The 17768-nt window shown below is 51.4% G+C and overlaps 1 protein-coding gene across 3 annotated transcripts in view; it reads right to left on the reverse strand.

The window, feature by feature from the left end:
* The window catches only part of EPHX2 (epoxide hydrolase 2), a 50243-nt gene extending 33031 nt beyond the window's left edge, over positions 1-17212 (reverse strand). For 2 of the 3 annotated variants that reach the window (XR_012579318.1, XM_074536424.1), the window contains exons 1-4: positions 17029-17211; positions 15148-15232; positions 6994-7153; positions 1249-1439 (exon numbers count right to left, since the gene is read on the reverse strand). Coding sequence is in view for 2 of the 3 variants with exons in the window: in XM_074536424.1 (XP_074392525.1) it covers positions 1249-1439; positions 6994-7153; positions 15148-15232; positions 17029-17126 (534 nt within the window). In the remaining variant the exon portion in view is untranslated. Of the gene's footprint in view, positions 1-1248; positions 1440-6993; positions 7154-15147; positions 15233-17028 lie in introns of all 3 variants that reach the window. The other variant, XM_074536425.1, reaches the window with a different exon arrangement.
* Between the last annotated feature and the right edge of the window lie 556 nt (positions 17213-17768).

Raw genomic sequence — 17768 nt, forward strand, 5'->3', positions numbered from 1 at the left:
CAAGATTTTGGGGATGGACAATTCCTACTTTTCCACTTTTTTGGGGATTGTGGTGGCATCTCCCAAGGCTTCAAATCCCTGAGAACATCCAAGTATCTGGAGGATTTTTTCTGGGATCATGGTGGCATCTCCCAAGGCTTCACAACCCTCAGAAAATCCCAAGATTTTGGGGATGGACAATTCCTAATTTTCCACTTTTTTGGGGATTGTGGTGGCATCTCCCAAGGCTTCCCAACCCTCAGAAAATCCCAAAATTTGGGGGATTAGATTATTCCAATTTTTCCAGTTTTTGGGGATTGTGGTGGCATCTCCAGAGGCTTCAAATCCCCGGGAACATCTAAAGAATCAAGCACGGATTTTCTGGGAATTGGGAAATTCCAAATTTTTTGTTTTTTGGGACCATGGTGGCATCTCCCAAGGCTTCCCACCCTCAGAAAATCCCAAGATTTGGGGGATTAGAATATTCCAAATTTCCTGTTCTTTTTGGGGACTGTGGTGGCATCTCCCAAGGCTTCCCAACCCTCTGAAATTCCCAAGATTTAGAGATGGACAATTCCAAATTTCCTGTTCTTCTGGGATCGTGGTGGCATCTCCCAAGGCTTCCCACCCCCAGAAAATCCCAAGATTTGGGAATGGAAAATTCCAGATTTTCTGAGGAGTTTTTGCGGATCGTGGTGGCATCTCCTGAGGCTTCATAACCATCAGAAAACCCCAAGATTTGGGAATGGAAAATTCCAAATTTTCTGGATTTTTTTGGGATGGTGGTGGCATCTCCCAGGGCTTCACATTCCCAGGAACATCCCAAGGTTTGGAGATGGAAAACTAAAAATTTTCTGGGGTTTTTTTGGGATGGTGGTGACATCTCCCAGGGCTTCCCAACCCTCAGAAAATCCCAAGATTTGGGAATGGAAAATTCCAGATTTTCTGGGGTTTTTGGGGATGGTGGTGGCATCTCCCAAGGTTTCCCAACCATCAGAAAATCCCAAGATTTTGGGGATGGACAATTCCAAATTTCCTGTTTTTTTGGGGACCATGGTGGCATCTCCCAAGGCTTCCCACCCACATAAAATCCCAAGATTTGGGAATGGAAAATTCCAGATTTTCTGGGGTTTTTGGGGATCGTGGTGGCATCTCCAGAGGCTTCCAATCCCCAGGAACATCCAAGGATTTGTGGGATTGGAAAATTCCAAATTTCCTGGTTTTTTGGGGACCATGGTGGTGGCATCTCGGGTGGGTTCCGGCCATCACCTGCTCGGGGCCGGTTCCCAGCTCCCTCAGGAGGCTCCGGAAGGCGCTGGGCTCGGGTTTGGCGGCGCCGATCTGGCCGGACTCCAGCACGGGCCGGAAGTGGCTCCGGAGGCGCAGCTGCAGCTCCGCCCACGCGCGGCGGCCCCGGGAGTCGTCCGGCCACCGGTTGGCCAGGACACCGGGCTGGAACCCTGCGGGAATGGGACGGGAAAAACGGGAATGGGATGGGATGGGATGGGATGGGATGGGATGGGATGGGATGGGATGGGATGGGATGGGATGGATGGGATGGGATGGGATGGGATGGGATGGATGGGATGGGATGGGATGGGATGGGATGGGATGGATGGGATTGATGGGATGGGATGGGATGGGATGGGATGGATGGGATGGGATGGGATGGATGGGATGGAGGCAGCGTTCCCAAGGTTCCATGCCCAACATTCCCAACGTTCCCAACATTCCATGCCCAACGTGCCCAACTTTCCATGCCCAACGTGCCCAAGGTTCTGGAGACGCCATTCCCAACGTTCCAATCCCAGCATTCCCAACACAACATGCCCAACACTCCATGCCCAATGTTCCCAGTGCTCCACGCCGAACATTCCCAACTTTCCATTCCCAATGTTCCAAACCCAACATTCCCAACATTCCACGCCCAATGTTCCCAAGGTTCCAGATCCACCATTCCCAACTTTCCATTCCCAGCGTTCCAAACCCAACGTTCCCAAGGTTCCATGCCCAACATTCCCAACATTCTGTGCCCAACGTTCCCAACTTTCCATTCCCAACATTTCAAACCCAACATTCCAAACCCAATGTTCCAAACCCAACGTTTCCACCATTCCCACCATTCCATTCCTACCATTCCCACCATTCCCAACATTCCCAACATTCCATGCCCAATGCTCCCAAGGTTCTGGAGACGCCATTCCCAACATTCCATTCCCAGCATTCCCAACACAACGTTCCCAACATTCCACACCCAACGTTCCCAAGGTTCCACGCCGAACATTCCCAGCTTTCCATTCCCAACGTTCCAAACCCAACATTCCAAACCCAAGGTTCCAAACCCCACGTTTCCACCATTCCCACCATTCCATCCCCACCATTCCCAACGTTCCCAACATTCCATGCCCAACGTTCCCAAGGTTCTGCAGACGCCATTCCCACTTTTCCATCCCCACCATTCCATGCCCAACGTGCCCAACATTGCAAGCCCAACGTTCCCGAGGTTCCAGATCCACCATTCCCAACTTTCCCATTCCCAGCGTTCCAAGCCCAACGGTCCCAACTTTCCATTCCCACCATTCCAAACCCACCATTCCACGCCCAACGTTCCAAACCCAACATTCCAAACCCAACGTTTCTACCATTCCCAACATTCCATGCCCAACCTGCCCAACATCCCATGCCCAACGTTCCCAAGGTTCCATGCCCAACATTCCCAACATTCTGTGCCCAACGTTCCCAACTTTCCATTCCCAACACTTCAAACCCAACATTCCAAACCCAATGTTCCGAACCCAACGTTTCCACCATTCCCACCATTCCATCCCCACCATTCCCAACGTTCCCAACATTCCATGCCCAACGTTCCCAAGGTTCTGGAGACGCCATTCCCAAGTTTCCATTCCCAGCATTCCCAACACAACGTTCCCAACATTCCGTGCCCAACGTTACCAAGGTTCCACACTGAACGTTCCCAACTTTCCATTCCCAACATTCCATGCCCAACGTTCCCAACATTCCACACCCAACATTCCCAGGGTTCCACGCCAAACATTCCCAACATTCCATTCCCAACGTTCCAGACCCACCATTCCCAACACTCACAATGTTCCCAACATTCCAAACCCAGCATGCCCAACATTCCGGTCCCACCATCCCAACATTCCGAACCCAATGTTTCCACCATTCCCACCATTCCATCCCCACCATTCCCACCACTCCCACCATCCCAACCTTCCCAAGGTTCCATCCCCATCATTCCCACCATCCCATTCCCACCATTCTCAACATTCCCACAATTCCCAACAATCCATTCTCACCATCCCAACATTCCCACCATCCCATCCCCGCCATTCCCACCATTCCATTCCCACCATTCCCAAGGTTCCATTCCCACCATTCCATCCATCCCCACCATCCCCAGAATTCCCAGAATTCCCAGAACTCCCAGAATCCCTGGATCCGTGTCCGCACCGTGCTCCCGGAGCTCCTGGCCCGCCCGCAGCATTCCCACCATCCCATCCCCACCATCCCTGGAACTCCCAAAATTCCCAGAACTCCCAGAATTCCCAGAATTCCGGTCTCGGTCTCCGCACCGTACTCCCAGAGCTCCTGGGCCGCCCGCAGCAGCCGCCATTCCCAACATTCCCACCATTCCATCCCCACCATCCCCAGAATTCCCAAAATTCCCAGAATCCCCAAAATTCCCAGAATTCCCAGAATTCCCGGAACAATTCCTGGCATTCCGGTGTCCGCACCGTGCTCCCTCAGCTCGTGGGCCGCCATTCCCAACATTCCCACCATCCCATCCCCACCATCCCCAGAATCCCCAGAATCCCAAGAATTCCCAGAATCCCCAGAATCCCAAGAATTCCCAGAATCCCCAGAATCCCCAAAATTCCCCAGAATTCCCAGAATTCCCGGAACAATTCCCGTCATTCCGGTGTCCGCACCGTGCTCCCGGAGCTCCTGGGCCGCCATTCCCAACATTCCCAACATTCCATCCCCACCATTTCCATCATCCCCAAAATTTCCCCAGAACTCCCAGAATCCCCACCATCCCCAAAATTCCCGGCACAATTCCCGGCATTCCGGTGTCCGCACCGTGCTCCCGCAGCTCCCGGGCCGCCATTCCCAACATTCCCAACATCCCATCCCCACCATTCCCAGAATCCCCAGAATTCCCAAAATTTCCCCAGAACTCCCAGAACTCCTAAAATTCCCACCATTCCCAGAATCTCCAGCATCCCCAGAATTCCCAGAACTCCCAGAATTCCCAAAATTCCCAACATTCCCACCATTCCATCCCCACCATCCCCACCATCCCCAGAATTAATCCCCAGAATTAATCCCCAGAATTCCCAGAACTCCCAAAATTCCCAGAATCCCCAGAATCCCCACCATCCCCAAAATTCCCAGAACTCCCAGAACCCCCAGAACTCCCAAAATTCCCAAAATTCCCAACATTCCCACCATTCCATCCCCACCATCCCCACCATCCCCACCATCCCCAGAATCCCCACCATCCCCAAAATCCCCAAAAATCCCAGAATTCCTGGAATTCCCAGAATCCCCAGAATTAATCCCCACCATCCCATCCCCAGAATCCCCAGAATCCCCAGAATCCCCAAAATTCCCAGAATTCCCAAAACTCCCAGAATCCCTGGATCCATGTCCGCACCGTGCTCCCGGAGCTCCTGGCCCGCCCGCAGCATTCCCACCATCCCATCCCCACCATCCCCAGAATTCCCAGAATTCCCAGAATTCCCGGAATTCCCAGAATCCCCGGATCCGTGTCTGCACCGTGCTCCCGGAGCTCCTGGGCCGCCCGCAGCAGCCGCCATTCCCAACATTCCCACCATTCCATCCCCACCATCCCAACATTTCAGACTCACCATCCCAACATTCCCAACTTTCCATCCCCGCCATTCCCACCATCCCATTCCCACCATTCCAAACATTCCCATGCCCAGCACTCCCAACCATCCCAAGATTCCATTCCCACCACTCCTTTCCCACCATGCCCACCATCCCATCCCCACCATCCCCACTATCCCCAGAATCCCCAGAAATTCCCAGAATTGCCAGAATCCCCAGAATTCCCAGAATTCCCAGAATTCCCAGAACTCCCAGAATTCCCAAAATTTCCAACATTCCCACCATTCCATCCCCACCATCCCCACCATCCCCAGAATCCCCAGAATTCCCAGAACTCCCAAAATTCCCAGAATCCACAGAATCCACAGAATCCCCAAAATCCCCAAAATTCCCAGAATTCCCAGAACTCCCAAAATTCCCCAAATTCCCAACATTCCCAACATCCCATCCCCACCATCCCCACCATCCCCAGAATCCCCAGAACTCCCAGAATCCCCAGAATCCCCACCATCCCCAAAATCCCCAAAAATCCCAGAATTCCTGGAATTCCCAGAATCCCCAGAATTAATCCCCACCATCCCCAAAATCCCCAGAATTCCCAGATTTCCTGGAATTCCAGTCTCTGTGTCCGCACCGTGCTCCGGCAGCTCCTGGGCCGCCATTCCCAACATTCCCACCATCCCATCCCCAGAATCCCCATCATCCCCAGAACTCCCAGAACTCCCAAAATTCCCAGAACTCCCAGAATTCCCGGAATCCCCAGAACTCCCAGAATTCCCAAAATTCCCAACATTCCATCCCCACCATCCCCAGAATTCCCAGAATTAATCCCCAGAATTAATCCCCAGAATCCCCAGAACTCCCAAAATTCCCAACATTCCCAACATTCCCACCATCCCATCCCCACCATCCCCACCATCCCCAGAATCCCCAGAACTCCCAGAATCCCCACCATCCCCAAAATCCCCAAAAATCCCAGAATTCCTGGAATTCCCAGAATCCCCAGAATTAATCCCCACCATCCCCAAAATCCCCAGAATTCCCAGAATTCCCGGAACTCCCATCTCCGTGTCTGCACTGTGCTCCTGGAGCTCCCGGGCCGCCATTCCCAACATTCCCACCATTCCATCACCAGAATCCCCACCATCCCCAAAATCCCCAAAAATCCCAGAATTCCTGGAATTCCCAGAATCCCCAGAATTAATCCCCACCATCCCATCCCCAGAATCCCCAGAATCCCCAAAATTCCCAGAATTCCCAGAATTCCCGGAACAATTCCCGGCATTCCCGTCTCCGCACCGTGCTCCCGCAGCTCTTGGAGCCGCCATTCCCAACATTCCCACCATCCCATCCCCACCATCCCCACCATCCCCAGAATTCCCAGAATCCCCAAAATTCCCAGAATCCCCAAAATTCTCACAATCCCCAGAATCCCCATCATCCCCAGAATCTCCAGAATTCCCAAAATTCCCAACATTCCCGGCATTCCCGTGTCCGCACTGTGCTCCCGCAGCTCCTGGGCCGCCATTCCCAACATTCCCAACATTCCCACCATTCCATCCCCACCATCCCCAGAATCCCCATCATCCCCATCATCCCCAAAATTTCCCCAGAAGTCCCAGAATTCCCACCATTCCCAGAACTCCCAGAACTCCCAGAATTCCCAACATTCCATCCCCACCATCCCCAGAATTCCCAGAATTAATCCCCAGAATTAATCCCCAGAATCCCCAGAACTCCCAAAATTCCCAACATTCCCAACATTCCCACCATCCCATCCCCACCATCCCCAGAATCCCCAGAATTCCCAAAATTCCCAGAATCCCTACCATCCCCAGAATCCCCAAAATTTCCCCAGAACTCCCAGAACTCCCAAAATTCCCAAAATTCCCAACACTCCCACCATTCCATCCCCACCATCCCCACCATCCCCAGAATTCCCAGAATTAATCCCCAGAATTAATCCCCAGAATCCCCAGAACTCCCAAAATTCCCAACATTCCCAACATTCCCACCATTCCATCCCCACCATCCCCACCATCCCCAGAATCCCCAGAATCCCCAGAATCCCCAGAATCCCCAGAATCCCCAAAATTCCCAGAATTCCCAGAATTCCCAGAATTCCCATCTCCGCACCGTGCTCCCGGAGCTCGCGTGCCGCCCTCATCATGGCGGGGTCGAGCCGGGCGCCCTCGCTGAGCTCCCGGAACGGCCGCGACACCGAGAACCCGTCGGGAACGGCCGCGCCCACGGAGAGCAGCCGGGAACGGCACCCGGAATCCAGCTCCTCCAGCAGCTGGGGGGGAACAACGGGAAAATCAGGGAATTCCCAAAATTCCGGAGGAAAAAACCCGAAATCTGGGAAATTCTGGGGGAAAAAACCCCAAAATCTGGGAAATTCTCGGCTGGAAAAGCTCAGAAATCTGGGAAATTCCTTCTGGAAAATTCCTGGTTGGAAATGTCCCAAAATCTGGGAAATTCCTGGTTGGAAAAACACCAAAAATCTGCAAAATTCTCGGCTGGAAAAACCCCAGAATCTGGGAAATTCCAGAGAAATCCCTGTTTGGAAAAGACCCAAAATCAGAGAAAATCACGTGTGGAAATTCCAGAAATGATGGGGAAAATTCCAGTTGGAAAAACCCCAAAAATCTGGGAAATTCCCGGTTGGAAAATCCCCAGAATCCCCAAAATCCCTGTTTGGAAAAACCTCAAAATCTGGGAAATTCTCCATTGGGAGCGCAGTCGCTCCCGGAATCCAGCTCCTCCAGGGAGTTCCCAAAATTCCAGAAAATTCTGGGGGAAAAAATCGTTGAAATCTGAGAAATTCTGGGGAAAAAAAACCCAAATCTGGGAAATTCCTGGTTGGAAATGTCCCAAAATCTGGGAAATGCCTGGTTGGAAAAACACCAAAATTCTGGGAAATTCTCGGCTGGAAATGTTCCAAAATCTGGGAAATTCCAGGTTGGAAAAGCCCCAAAATCTGGGAAATTCATGGTTGGAAATGACCCAAAATTCCTGAGAAATTCCACTTGGAAAAGAGCCAGAATTTGGGAAATCTCGAGTTGGAAAAGTCCCAAAATTCCAGAGACATTCCAGTTGGAAAAGCACCAAAACCTTGGAAAAAATCCCAGTTGGAAAAGTTCCAAAATTTGTGAAATTCCCACTTGGAAAAGCCCCAAAATCTGGGAAATTCCTGCCTGGAAAAGCTCAGAAATCTGGGAAATTCCTTCTGGAAAATTCCCAGTTGGAAAAGCCCCAAAAATCTGAGAAATTCCAGGTTGGAAAATCCCCAGAATCCCCAAAATCCCTGTTTGGAAAAACCCCAAAATCTGGGAAATTCTCCATTGGGAGCGCAGCCGGGAACGGCACCCGGAATCCAGCTCCTCCAGCAGCTGGGGGGGAACAACGGGAAAATCAGGGAATTCCCAAAATTCCAGAAAATTCTGGGGGAAAAAACCCCCAAAATCTGAGAAATTCTGGGGAAAAAACCCCAAAATCTGGGAAAAATCCCAGCATGAAAAGCCCCAAAATGGTGGAGAAATCCCAGTTGGAAATGTCCCAAAATCTGAGAAATTCTCGGCTGGAAAAGCTCAGAAATCTGGGAAATTCCTTCTGGAAAATTCCCAGTTGGAAATGTCCCAAAAATCTGAGAAATTCCTGGTTGGAAAAACACCAAAAATCTGAGAAATTCCTGATTGGAAATGTCCAAAAATCTGAGAAATTGTTGGTTGGAAAAACACCAAAAATCTGAGAAATTCCTGGTTGGAAAAACACCAAAAATCTGGGAAATTCCTGATTGGAAATGTCCAAAAATCTGAGAAATTGTTGGTTGGAAAAACACCAAAAATCTGAGAAATTCACGGCTGGAAAAGCTCAGAAATCTGGGAAATTCCTTCTGGAAAATTCCCAGTTGGAAATGTCCCAAAAATCTGAGAAATTCCTGGTTGGAAAAACACCAAAATCTGGGAAATTCTCCATTGGGAGCGCAGCCGGGAACGGCACCCGGAATCCAGCTCCTCCAGCAGCTGGGGGGAAACAACGGGAAAATCAGGGAATTCCCAAAATTCCGGGGAAAAAAACCCGAAATCTGGGAAATTCTGGGGGAAAAAACCCCAAATCTGGGAAAAATCCCAGCATGAAAAGTTCCAAAATTTGTGAAATTCCCACTTGGAAAAGCCCCAAAATCTGGGAAATTCCTGCCTGGAAAAGCTCAGAAATCTGGGAAATTCCTTCTGGAAAATTCCCAGTTGGAAAAGCCCCAAAAATCTGGGAAATTCCTGATTGGAAAATCCCCAGAATCCCCAAAATTCCTGTTTGGAAAAACCCCAAAATCTGGGAAATTCTCCATTGGGAGCGCAGCCGGGAACGGCACCCGGAGTCCAGCTCCTCCAGCAGCTGGGGGGGACAAACAATGGGAAAATCAGGGAATTCCCAAAATTCCAGAAAATTCTGGGGGAAAAAAACCCTCGAAATCTGAGAAATTCTGGGGAAAAAACCCCAAAATCTGGGAAAAATCCCAGCATGAAAAGCCCAAAAATGGTGGAGAAATCCCAGTTGGAAAAGCCCCAAAATCTGAGAAATTCTCGGCTGGAAAAGCTCAGAAATGTCAGAAATTCCTTCTGGAAAATTCCCAGTTGGAAATGTCCCAAAATCTGGAAAATTCCCGGTTGGAAAAACCCCAAAATCTGGGAAATCCCAGTTGGAAAAGCCCCAAAATGGTGGAGAAATCCCCGGTTGGAAAAGTCCCAAAATTCCAGAGACATTCCAGTTGGAAAAGCACCAAAACCTTGGAAAAAATCCCAGTTAGGAAAGTTCCAAAATTTGTGAAATTCCCACTTGGAAAAGCCCCAAAATCTGGGAAATTCATGCCTGGAAAAGCCCCAAAATTTGGGGAAAATTCCTGGTTGGAAAAAACCCCAAAATCTGAGAAATTCTTGGCTGGAAAAGCTCAGAAATCTGGGAAATTCCTTCTGGAAAATTCCCAGTTGGAAATGTCCCAAAAATCTGGGAAATGCCTGGTTGGAAAACCACCAAAAATCTGCCAAATTCTCGGCTGGAAAAGTCCCAAAATTCCAGAGACATTCCAGTTGGAAAAGCACCAAAACCTTGGAAAAAATCCCAGTTAGAAAAGTTCCAAAATTTGTGAAATTCCCACTTGGAAAAGCCCCAAAAATCCGGAAATTCTTGGCTGGAAAAGCTCAGAAATCTGGGAAATTCCTTCTGGAAAATTTCCAGTTGGAAAAGCCCCAAAAATCTGAGAAATTCCAGGTTGGAAAATCCCCAGAATCCCCAAAATTCCTGTTTGGAAAAACCCCAAAATCTGGAAATTCTCCATTGGGAGAGCAGCCGGGAACGGCACCTGGAATCCAGCTCCTCCAGCAGCTGGGGGGGAACAACGGGAAAATCAGGGAATTCCCAAAATTCCGGGGGAAAAAACCCGAAATCTGGGAAATTCTGGGAAAAACCCCAAAATCTGGGAAATTCCTGGTTGGAAATGCCGCAAAATGGTGGAGAAATCCCAGTTGGAAATGTCCCAAAATCTGAGAAATTCCTGGTTGAAAAAACACCAAAAATCTGGGAAATTGTTGGTTGGAAAAAGACCAAAAATCTGAGAAATTCACGGCTGGAAAAGCTCAGAAATCTGGGAAATTCCTTCTGGAAAATTCCCAGTTGGAAATGTCCCAAAATCTGAGAAATTCCCGGTTGGAAAAACCCCAAAATCTGGGAATTTCCTGGTTGGAAAAACCCAAATATCTGCGAAATTCTCGGCTGGAAAAGCTCAGAAATCTGGGAAATTCCAGGTTGGAAAAGCCCCAAAATCTGAGAAATTCCTGGTTGGAAAAACACCAAAAATCTGGGAAATTCCTGGTTGGAAAAATGCCAAAATCTGCAAAATTTTCAGCTGGAAAAGCTCAGAAATCTGGGAAATTTCTGGTTGGAAAAGCTCAGAAATGTGGGAAATTTCTTCTGGAAAATTCCCAGTTGGAAATGTCCCAAAATCTGGGAAATTCCTGATTGGAAAAGCCCCAAAATCTGGAAAATTCTTGGTTGGAAATGTCCCAAAATCTGGGAAATGCCTGGTTGGAAAAACCCCAAAAATCTGCCAAATTCTCGGCTGGAAAAGCCCAAAAATCTGGGAAATTCACGGTTGGAAAAGCTCAGAAATGTGGGAGTGGATCCCAAATCCCAGAGTGGATCCTGATTCCAGGGTTGATCCCAAATCCCGGAGTGGATCCCAAATCCCAAAGGTTGATCCCAAAGCCCGGGGTGGATCCTCAATCCCAGGAATTTCAGGATCATTCCCAAGTCCCAAAGACGGATCCCAAAATCCCCAGGGTTGTTCCCAAACCCTGGAGCGGATCCCAAATCCAAGGGTCGATCCCAACCCCCCCCCCCCGTCTGGATCCCAAACCCCAAAGTGGATCCCGAATCTCTGGAATTGATCCCAAATCCCGGGGTGGATCCCAGACCCAGAATTGATCGCAAATCCCAAAGATGGATCCCAAATCCCCGAGCGGATCCAAAATCCCAAAGGCAGATCCAGATCCCAAAGTGGATCCCAACCCCCCGTGTGGATCCCAAATCCCAGAGTGTGATCCCAATCCCCAGGGTGGATCCCAAACCCCGGGGTGGATCCCAAGCCCCAGAATGGATCCCAAATACCAAAGGTGGATCCCAGATACCAGAGTGGATCCCAGGCCCCGGGATGGATCTCAAGCCCGGGGTGGATCCCAGATCCTGGAATGGATCCCAAATCCCAAAGGTGGAGCCCAGATCCCAAAGTGGATCCCGAATCCCCGGGTGGATCCCAAACCCTGGAATGGATCCCAAATCCCAAAGGTGGACCCCAGATCCCAAAGTGGATCCCGAATCCCCGGGTGGATCCCGGCCCCCGGGGTGGATCCCAAACCCTGGAGTGGAACCCAAATCCCAGGGTGGATCCCAGACCTGAAATTGATCCCAACCCCTCGCGTGGATCCCAAATCCCAGGGGGGGATCCCAAATCCCAAAGACTGATCCCAAAATTCCCAGGGTTGTTCCCAAACCCCAGAGTGGATTCCAACCCCCAGGGTGGAGCCCGAATCCCGGGTGGATCCCAAACCCTGGAGTGGATCCCAGATCCAGGGGTCGATCCCAAACCTCCCCCCCCCCCAATCCCAAATCCCAAAGTGAATCCCAAATCTCTGGTATGGATCCCAAAGCCCGGGGTGGATCCCAAGCCCCAGAATGGATCCCAAAGGTGGATTCCAGATCCCAGGATGGATCCCAAATCCAGGGGTCGATCCCGACCCCTCGTGTGGATCCCAAATCCTGGGGCTGATCCCAAATCCCAGAGTGGATCCCAAATCTCTGGGATGGATCCCAAAGCCCCGGAGTGGATCCCAAGCCCAGGAGTGGATCCCGAGCCCCGGAATGGTTCCCAAATCCCAAAGTAGATCCCAGATACTGGAATTGATCCCAAATCCCGGAGTGGTTCCCAGGCCCCAGAGTGGATCCTGAATCCCAGAGGTGGATCCCAAATACCAGGGTGGAACCCAACCCCCAGAGTGGATCCCAGATCCCGGAGTGGATCCCAGGCCTCGGAGTGGATCCGAAACCCTGGGGTGGATCCCAAATCCAGGGGTCAGTCCCAAACCCTGGGGTGGATCCCAAATCCCAAAGGTGGATCCCAAATCACAAAGGTTGATCCCAAATCCTCAAGGTCAACCCCAAATATCTGGGATGGATCCCAAATCCTGGGGTGGATCCCAGGCCCCGGAATGGATCCCAAGCCCGGAACGGATCCCATATCCCAGGGTGGATCCCAGATCCTGGAGTGGATCCCAAACCCCAGAGTGGATCCCAGGCCCTGGAATGGATCCCAAATCCCGGGGTGGATCCCGACCCCCCGTGTGGATCCCGAATCCCAGAGTGGATCCCAAATCCTCAAGGTCAATCCCAAATCTCTGGGATGGATCCCAAATCCCGGGGTGGATCCCAAGCCCGGGGTGGATCCCAAATACCAAAGGTGGATCCCAGATCCCGAAGTGGATCCCAGGCCCCAGAATGGATCCCAAGCCTGGAATGGATCCCAAATCCCAAAGGTGGACCCCAGATCCCAGAGTGGATCCCAGGCCCCGGGATGGATCTCAAGCCCGGGGTGGATCCCAGATCCTGGAATGGATCCCAAATCCCAAAGGTGGACCCCCAGATCCCAAAGTGGATCCGGACCCCTGGGGTGGATCCCAAACCCTGGAGTGGAACCCAAATCCCAGACCTGAAATTGATCCCAACCCCTCGCGTGGATCCCAAATCCCGGGGGGAATCCCGAATCCCAAAGGTGGATCCCAAATCCTGGGGCAGATCCCAGATCCCGGAGTGGATCCCAATCCCCAGGGTGGATCCCGAATCCCGGGTGGATCCCAAACCCTGGAGTGGATCCCAGATCCAGGGGTCGATCCCAAACCTCCTCCCCCCCCCCCCGATCCCAAATCCCAAAGTGGATCCCAAATCTCTGGTACGGATCCCAAAGCCCGGGGTGGATCCCAAGCCCCAGAATGGATCCCAAAGGTGGATTCCAGATCCCGGGGTGGATCCCAAATCCTGGGGCTGATCCCAAATCCCAGAGTGGATCCCAAATCTCTGGGATGGATCCCAAAGCCCCAGAGTGGATCCCGAGCCCCGGAATGGTTCCCAAATCCCAAAGTAGATCCCAGATACTGGAATTGATCCCAGATCCCGGAGTGGTTCCCAGGCCCCAGAGTGGATCCTGAATCCCAGAGGTGGATCCCAAATCCCAGGGTGGAACCCAACCCCCAGAGTGGATCCCAGATCCCGGAGTGGATCCCAGGCCTCGGAATGGATCCCAAACCCTGGGGTGGATCCCAAATCCAGGGGTCAGTCCCAAACCCTGGGGTGGATCCCAAATCCCAAAGGTGGATCCCAAATCCCAAAGGTTGATCCCAAATCCTCAAGGTCAACCCCAAATCTCTGGGATGCATCCCAAATCCCGGGGTGGATCCCAGGCCCCGGAATGGATCCCAAGCCCAGAACGGATCCCAAATCCCGGGGTGGATCCCAGGCCCCGGAATGGATCACCGATCTCGGGGTGGATCCTGAGCCCGGGGTGGATCCTGAGCCCCGGAATGGATCCCAAATCCCAAAGGTGGGTCCCAGGCCCCGGAATGGATCCGGAATCCCAAAGGTGGGACCCAGATCCCGGAGTGGATCCCAGGCCCCGGAACGGACCCCAAATCCCAAAGGTGGATCCCAGATCCCGGAGTGGATCCCAACCCCTGGAATGGGTCCCAGCTCCCGGAATTGATCCCAAGCCCTGGAATGGATCCCAAATCCCGGGGTGGATCCCAACCCCCCGTGTGGATCCCGAATCCCAGAGTGGATCCCAAAGCCCGGAGTGGATCCCAGGCCTCGGAATGGATCCCAAACCCTGGGGTGGATCCCAGATCCCGGAGTGGATCCTGAGCCCCGGAATGGATCCCAAGACCGGGAGTGGATTCCAAGCCCTGGAGTGGATCCCGAGCCCCAGAATGGACCCCAAATCCCAAAGTGGATCCCAATCCCCAGGGTGGATCCCAGGCCCCGGAATGTATCCCGGATCCCGGGGTGGATCCCGAATACCAAAGGCAGATCCCAGATTCTGGAGTGGATCCCGAGCCCCGGGGTGGATCCCAAACCCCAAAGGTGGGTCCCAGATCACGGGGTGGATCCCAGGCCCCGGAATGGATCCCAAACCCCAAAGCGGGGTCCCAGATCCTGGAATGGATCCCAGGCCCTGGAATGGGTCCCAGATCCCAAAGTGGATCCCAGATCCCGGAGTGGATCCCAAGCCCGGAATGTATACGGAATCCCAAAGGTGGATCCCAGATCCCGGGGTGGATCCCAGGCCCCGGAACGGACCCCAAACCCCAAAGGTGGATCCCAGATCCTGGAGTGGATCCCAGGCCCCGGGATGGATCCCAAATCCCCGCGTAGATCCCAACCCCCAGGGTGGATCCCAAATCCCGGAATGGATCCCCAGCCCGGAGTGGATCCCAACCCCCGGGGTGGATCCCAGATACCGAAGGAGGATCCCAAGCCCTGGAATGGATTCCAGATACCAAAGGTGGGTCCCAAATCCCAAAGGTGGATCCCAGATCCCGGAGTGAATCCCAAACCCTGGAGTTGATCCCAAATCCAAGGGTCGATCCCACCTCCCCGTGTGGATCCCAAATCCCAAAGGTGGATCCCAGATCCCGGAGTGGATCCCAGATCCCGGAGTGGATCCCAGGCCCCGGATGGATCCCAGCCCACCTGGCTGAGGCCGATGTGGCCCCGCAGCGCTCGGGATTTGGGGCTCTGGGACCCCCCGGAATCCAGAACGGCCGCCAGGAAACCCCTGGGGGGGAAAAACAGCCAATCAGGGGCCGGGAAAATCCCAAATAATCCAAAAATCCCCAAATCAGAGCCCAGGAAAACCCCGATCCCAAAATACCCCAAATCACAGATCCCATAAAAAATCCAAATTCCCAGATCCCATAAAAACCCCAAAACTCAGATCCAAAAAAAATCCCCAAATCCCAAATCCCAGATCCCAAAAAAAACCCCAAACCCCAAATCAGAAATCCCATAAAACTCCAAATTCTGAATCCCAAAAAAAACCCCCCAAATCCCAAACCCCAAAGCTCAGATTCCATAAAAACACCAAATTCTAAATCCCATAAAAACCCCAAAGGTCAGAAACCAAAAAACCCCAAATCCCAGATCCCATAAAAACCCCAAATTCCAAATCTCAGATTCCTAAAAACCCAAATCCCAGATCCCAATAATACCCCAAAGGTCAGGTCCCATAAAAACCCCAAATCCCATAAAAAACCCAAACCCCAAATAATAAATCCCATAAAACTCCAAATTCTGAATTCCCCCCAAAAAAACCCCAAATCCCAAACCCCAAATCTCAGATCCCATAAAAACACCAAATCCAAAACCCATAAAAAACCCCAAACCTCAAAAACCACAAAATCTCAGATCCCAAATCCCAAAGTTCAGATCCCATAAAAACCCCAAATCCCAAATCAGATCCCATAAAAACCCCAAAATTCAGAACCCAAATCCCAAACCCTGAATCCCATAAAAACCCCAAACCCCAAATCATGGAACCCATAAAATCCCAAATATCAGGGATACCCCGATAATCCCTAAAACCCCAAATCTCAGCTCCCAAAAACCCCGAATCCCATCCCAAAAAGCCCCAAATCTCAAAATCCCAAAGCCCGGGCACCATAAAAAAAATCCCAAATCCCAAAAACCAAATCCAAGATCTGAAACCCCAATTCCCGAATCCTAATCCCAATCCCTAAACCCCAAAAACCCCAAATACCAAATCCCAAAAACCCCAAATTTCCAAATCCTAAACCCCAAATTTCCAAAAATCCCAAATCCCAAACCCCAAATCCTACAATTCCCAAATCGAAATCTCAAACCCCAAATCCCAATCCCAAATCCCAAAAAATCCCAGACCCAAAATCCCCAAATCCTAATCCCAACCCCCGATCCTGATCCCAAATCCCAAATCCCAAAAATCCCCAAAAAATCCCAAATCCAAATCCCAAATATCCCAAAAACCCCAAATCCCCCAACCCCCCCCACAACCCCAAATCCAACACCCCCAAAATTCTGAAAACCCCAAATCCCAATTCCTAAAATCCCCAAATCCTAAATCCCCGAAATCTCAAATCCCAGACCCCAAACCCCCAATCCCAAATCCCAAAACCCCAAATCCCAAACACCCAAAATCCCAAACCCCCAATCCCAAATTCCAAACCCCAAATCTTAAACTCCAAATATCCCAAATCCCAAAACCCAAATCCCAAAAATCTCCAGACCCCAAACCCCAAATTCCAAACCCCAAAAATCTCCAGACCCCAAATCCTAAACCCCCAAATCCCAAAATCCCCAAAACCCCAAACCCCAAAATCCCCAAAAAAAACCCAAAAAATCCCCAATTTCCTAAACTCAAACCCCTCTCGGGCGGCGCCGCCAACCACAAAATTCTCGCGTTGATTCCGTGGGACTCGCCCGGCGCCGCCGCCCATTAATACGCGGGCGGGCACCTTCGGCCGTGCCAGGCGCGGCTTTACCAAACCGAGCCCAAACCGAACCGAACCGAACCGAGCCCAACCGAGCCGGGCCTACCTGGGCAGGCCCCAGTCGCGCTCGCAGGCGCTCAGGAAATGCTCCAGGCCCGGTTTAAGCAGAACCCCGAGGTCGAAAATCACGACCCGCCGCGCCATGACCGCCGCCCTAGCCGGGACTCGAACCCGCGGCCTCGAACTTTGGCCCAGTTTAGGCCAGGGCCCCTCGGCGAAACCACGCCCCTCACAGAGCCCACTGCGGTTAGGTAAAACCACGCCCCTTCACCAAAGCCACGCCCCTCACTGAGTACACTGCACTAACCGAAGCCACGCCCACTCAGAAAAGCCTCGCCCACGCCAGAGTGAACAATGATCGCCGAAGCCACGCCCCTTCAGCGAAGCCACGCCTCCTTAGCGAAGCCAAGCCCCCTCAGTAAAGTTGGGGAAATTTTTTGTGGTTTTTTTGGAAATTTCTGGAATTTTTGGGGGGTTTTTTGGAAATTTTGACGATTTTTTGGAGGGAATTTTTGGTGATTTTTTCTGAATTTTCCAGTGATTTTTTGGCATTTTTTGTGATTTCGGGGGAAAGTTTTGGTGACTTCTTAATGAATTTTTTGGGGATTTTTTGGGAATTTTTTGGCGATTTTTTGGTGATTTTAGAGGGAATTTTGATGATTTTTTTGGGGCAATTTCTTGGTGATTTTTGGGGGAATTTTTGGCGATTTTTTGCAGGAAATGTTTGAATTTTTTTTTTATTTTGAGGATTTTTTGGAGTATTTTATTTTGAATTTTCCGGGAATT

Source organism: Zonotrichia albicollis, chromosome 3 (genome assembly GCF_047830755.1).
Source record: "Zonotrichia albicollis isolate bZonAlb1 chromosome 3, bZonAlb1.hap1, whole genome shotgun sequence".
NCBI classification, from domain to species: domain Eukaryota; kingdom Metazoa; phylum Chordata; class Aves; order Passeriformes; family Passerellidae; genus Zonotrichia; species Zonotrichia albicollis.